Source organism: Macadamia integrifolia, unplaced genomic scaffold (assembly GCF_013358625.1).
Source record: "Macadamia integrifolia cultivar HAES 741 unplaced genomic scaffold, SCU_Mint_v3 scaffold2413, whole genome shotgun sequence".
NCBI lineage: Eukaryota > Viridiplantae > Streptophyta > Magnoliopsida > Proteales > Proteaceae > Macadamia > Macadamia integrifolia.
In genome coordinates this window covers 10,339-15,381 of record NW_024868699.1, presented here as the reverse complement: position 1 = coordinate 15,381, position 5,043 = coordinate 10,339, and the positions used below count along the sequence as shown (strand labels likewise).

The 5,043-nt window shown below is 38.0% G+C and overlaps 1 protein-coding gene across 1 annotated transcript in view; it reads left to right on the top strand.

Moving 5' to 3' along the window:
• The first annotated feature begins 3,937 nt into the window (after nucleotides 1-3,937).
• Nucleotides 3,938-5,043, top strand: part of LOC122066479 (cytochrome P450 CYP82H23-like) — a 5,172-nt gene continuing 4,066 nt past the window's right edge. Inside the window, exon 1 of the mRNA XM_042630280.1 lies at nucleotides 3,938-4,870. Coding sequence (XP_042486214.1) covers nucleotides 3,938-4,870 — 933 coding nt within the window. The remainder of the gene's footprint in view (nucleotides 4,871-5,043) is intronic.

Below are 5,043 nucleotides of genomic sequence, written 5' to 3'. Positions count from 1 at the left end.
GGTTTAAAGATTTAATTATGCTGCATCTAGAAATTGCATCTAGGCAGTCTTAGTATTCTACACAGAAGAAAAACACGAGAGAGTGAGTATCGAGCTGATCTGGCAAAAGACTCTTTGATGCCTTAGTCAGATTCTTCACAAACAAATAGTTCTAGAAAGAATGGAAAAAGATCGGTCCCCTGGAAAGGGGGTCACTAGGGTTTTTATAGTTGAAGATGGTGGCCATCGGCTAAGAGTCTCGTTTGGTAGCTTTCTGTTGAAGGTAGGAGTCTGAATATAGTAAGAGTTGTAGTAGGAGAGTGACTATGGAGGATGTTGCTGTAATGTGAGCTCCTCGTGTTGGCCATATCCTGGAGAATATGACTAGATTCCCTTCCTTCAAGGGGAGATTCGATGTTCTAGTGAGAGTCCCACTAGGATTTGTTCTATAACTTATGTCCTGTGAGTTAGATTTGGCCAGTCCCTTTTTGGGACATATCTTGGCGGTGGTCTATCAAGGTCTTGGGCCGAGCAGCCAAGGATAAATGGTATGATTGTTGAGCTACTTGCCATGAGTGACAGATTGTGCGTCTGTTGTCCGATGAGTAGTGATGAGCACATTTATGTATGAAATCTAAGTAGTAAAGCATGCATTTTTACAAATTTAGAATGGAACTACTTTGGGTTTTACTTTCTTTTTGTAGGTTTTGTATTTTAAAGGCCTTAAACATTATCGGGCGTCATATCTCTCTAACAACAACTACCTAGTGTAGTTGGTGAGCTATGGTGTACGAAATTCCCTTGCTTACTAGGAGGTCTCAAGTTCGAGTCTCATGGTTGTCCAAGGAAAAGAAAAAAAATCGGCCATTTTGGTCTCAAAAGATCTCACCTACCAATTGTGGTTTTCCCCCTTTTAGGAAAGAGAAATTTGTTACTCTACCCCCCCCCATTCCCTATAAATACAACTCATGTAAGAGGAGGGGAGACACTTCATTCTTTTTCTAGGGTTTTTTTTAGTCGCTCTCTCCCTCCCTCTCTCACTCTCTTTAGTTTTAGTTCTTCTTTATTTTTTCTTTAATCACTTTTGTAATGGCTTTTTATTTCAATTAATACAAGTACTCTTTTATTTTTATTCAGCCTTTTATGTTTATGATTTATGCAATTGAGTTGTAATTTTTAAAGTTATAGTTCTAGGCTTAGATCTAGGTGACAAGATCACGAGCCGTGGAGCATTTTTTTTTAAGTTCATTTTTTTTTTCAAGATTTGTTTCTCCAGGCCTAGAAATTTCAGATTTGATTAATTCCAGATCTGGTTTTTAGGGTTAGCAGTATCTTAAATCACCCAAACTTTCAAGTTCAAGCATTGATTCAGGTAGGTAGGCTTCTTCAATAGTCTTCTTTCGCCCCTCTCATTCCTTCTTCTGACTACCATTTATTTCTTAATTTAGGATTTTAATTTCAGTCATTACATTATTGTTTCCCCTTTCCCCTAAGGTTCATGGCTAGTGTATGTGTTGGCTTTACCCCTCCTAGCCATAGAACCATCATTTTATTGTTTTTATTTTAATTTCCTCCCTTTCCCTAAAGCCAAGTAGAGTAACCCTTGTAAGAGTGACTCTCTGGTCAAGTAGGGAAGCTCATATTATGATGCATCCCTCAGGCTAAGTAGAAAAACCTACTTGTGAGTCTCTCTCTAACTTTATCCCCTTTCTTTTACTTTATTTTTATTTCAGCATTTTTTCATTCATTGTTTTATAATTGTATGGGGTGTTTATTTTCAGTTATTTGTTTATTTAATTTTAATTATTTGGCTTGCATATTTAAATTCTTAAATGATGAGTGATTAGGACGTTATTTTAGATATATATGTTTAGGACGGTAGTTAGAATTAGATCACAACCATTATTAATCGGTTCACTTTCGCATTATTAAAAGAAACAAAAAAATAAAGTGGCTACTCTCCATGTGTTCGACCTGTAGCTACACTGATCCGTATGCTTGCAGTTACATTTTAAATCCTAACAAGTAGAGTTCTTGGGAATTTGTCATTCAGTCAAAGGCCGTGCAGTTAGGCCGGTTCAATGATTCGGGAAGCCATATGAGTAACCCACACGTGATGCCCCTTTTACCTTGGAACTGGCCCAACCTTTCGGCTATCCCCACAACGAGACGTCTTTTGTCTTGGGTGCCTACCCCAAGTTGGGTGAACCATGGACGACCTCATTGGGCCTGAGCCGTTCAGCGATACACACATCACTCGGTAGGTGTCATGTTATTGCTAATCGCATTTTTTTGAGACAAATCTACGCCGAGATGCCATTTAGATGGTCCCTAATTTAAAGGAAAAAAATGATCCATTAATATATTTTTATTACCAATTTTATAATAGATCTCTTTGAGAGAGATGCCAATTCACACAACAAATTTAATAAATTTGAATGAAACTCTTACAGAAAAAACTTTTAAAGGACCAAAACCTATCTGCTTCGTCAAATTTGCCTGAAGAAAATACCAATAGTGGTATTAATGTAAATTTCCATTAAGTTACTGGAATGACATTTATTATGAGTGTAGTTGACATAACTAATTATGAAATAATAACAAAAAAAAAAAAAACTATTCATGAAATTTAACATGTGACAAATCCACATCATATTCCTTCTATCCAATGGCTGAATTGTCGAATCATTATTCCATGAATATCAAAAATCATTAAGAAAACTATTCCTAGATAAGGGTGTCCATCGGTGAAATTCGGTGATGGAAGTTCATTAGTATATATTTATAGTAATGAAAGAATAGTGAGACAATCTAAACAAATAGGGAAAGAATATAATGGAAGATTGTACATGATAGTTCCTAAACCAAAGTTTAGGGCATGCCCATGGGACTTCTTTCATTTTTTTTTTATTTTTTATTTTTTTTTTTTTCTATCAATGAAAATTTTGTATTTATGAAGTTTGAACAATCGGTTCTAAGAATGATTAAGTGGTTGGCCAGTAGAGCTAGCTAGGTTGGAGAAGAATCGATTGTATGAATGATAGTTTCTAAGGATGTGATGAACAATATTCTTCTTTCATTGCTACTTGGCGTAGAAAAGGTATATCTTTGCGCAAAGGACATTTTCTTCTTTGTCCTCTCCTCTGCAAAGGCTAAGGGAGAGACTGCATAAGTTTGATTTTTTTCGTTTCATTTGCACCACGATTATGTCCTTATAGGATTAGCTGAAAATTGACTTCGAAGGTAAATCTACTATAAGATACCCCGAAGTTTGAGATGTATAAGATAAACTCTAAGTACACTATACTAGAACACTTTGGTGTGGTCAAAGACATGATTCAGAAGCTAAAATATGTTGAGACAATTTTTACCGACAAACAATAGATTCAAGTTGTCATCAAGACATTACTCGATTACTGGAACCCTATAAAACTCGTTCTCACACACAATGATGACAAAAAAAAAAAAAAAAAAAAAAAAGGAAATCCCCATACAAAAGGATCAGGTTGTCCACCAACCTAGAGATAGAAAACGCGGTACACTTTTCCACGGTTAATTGTCAAAAGTCTCTAATACTAGTCCACCTTTGAACCTCAACCTCCTTTCCTATTTACAAAGGAAAAAATGATCCCAAGAAACAAAAGTTTTGTCGACCAGAGATTTGGGAATTTGCAGAAACTTGAATTCCGACTTTGAGAAATGAATTAATAGTAGCAGCCGCCAGGCCAGGAGAAGTAATTAAGAATATTAGGGTAAATTATGAAATTTGGATACAAAGATACTTTCTCTCTCCCTTGTACTGGTTAAAGATTAGATCAGGAAGGAATACTCTCGTTTCAAAGTCAAACTTTGAGTAGAAACCATGAGGCAGCACCAGTGTGGAAGATCTTTTCTGCAAAGACTTCAACAAACTCCATCTTTTAAATACCCCCCCCCCTCTTTGCTTCTTCATTCACCTATGGAAGATCTTCTTATACCCATTGTTGTCCTCATCTTCCTCTACCATCTATGGAGAGGAACAAGGTCCTTGATCACCCACCACAAACCCCAAGCCCCTCAACCATTTGGTGCCTTACCCATAATTGGCCACCTCCATCTACTAAGGGGTCAAGTTCCCTTAGCCCGAACACTCGGCGCCATCGCCGACAAGTATGGCCCGGCGGTGACACTTCGTCTCGGCGTTCATAAAGCCCTCCTCATCAGTGGACGTGAGTTAATCAAAGAGTGTTTCACCACTCAAGACAAGGTCTTAGCTACAAGACCAGCAGTGGCTGCTGGGAAGTACCTGGGCTACAACTATGCCGTCTTTGGGTTTGCTCCCCAAGGACCTTACTGGCGTGAGATTAAGAAGATAAGCTCTCTTGAGCTTCTCTCCAAAACAAGGCTTGACATGCTGAAGCACGTAAGAACCAAAGAAGTAGACACATGCATCAAAGAGTTGTATTCTCATTGGTTCAAGAATAACAAAGGTGCAGGTCCAGTGATTGTTGAGATGAATAAATGGTTTCGTAGCCTTACTTTTAATATCATCACTAAGCTTATTTCTGGGAAACGCTATTTCGGTACTGTTGATGCTGCTGGAGCTGATGATGAGGGTAGAAGATTCGAGAGAGGTCTAGAAGAACTGGCACGGTTAACCGTGATCTTTGTTGTATCAGATGCACTGCCATATCTAGAATGGATGGACTTGCAGGGACACCTGAGAGCCATGAAATGTGTTGCTAAGGAAATGGATTGTTTAATTGGGAATTGGTTGGAAGATCACAAGAAGAAGAAAGTAGCAGGAGGTGATCATGAACAGGACTTCATCGACGTGATGCTGTCAACATTTCCAGTGGACAAGTTGATATATGGTTATGATCGTGATACTGTCATCAAGGCAACAGTACTGGTATGTCTCTTATTATTAATTATAAACTTTACGTTGTAGTGTTTGTCTCATTCTACTGTGCAGATAAGCTTATCTTAATTGCACCGTCCACTCGCTTGGCCTCGTTTGAAACGCACCAAAACCTGGTATTTGCAATAAATGGGCACCTTATCCTACCGACCAAGCCCAACAAA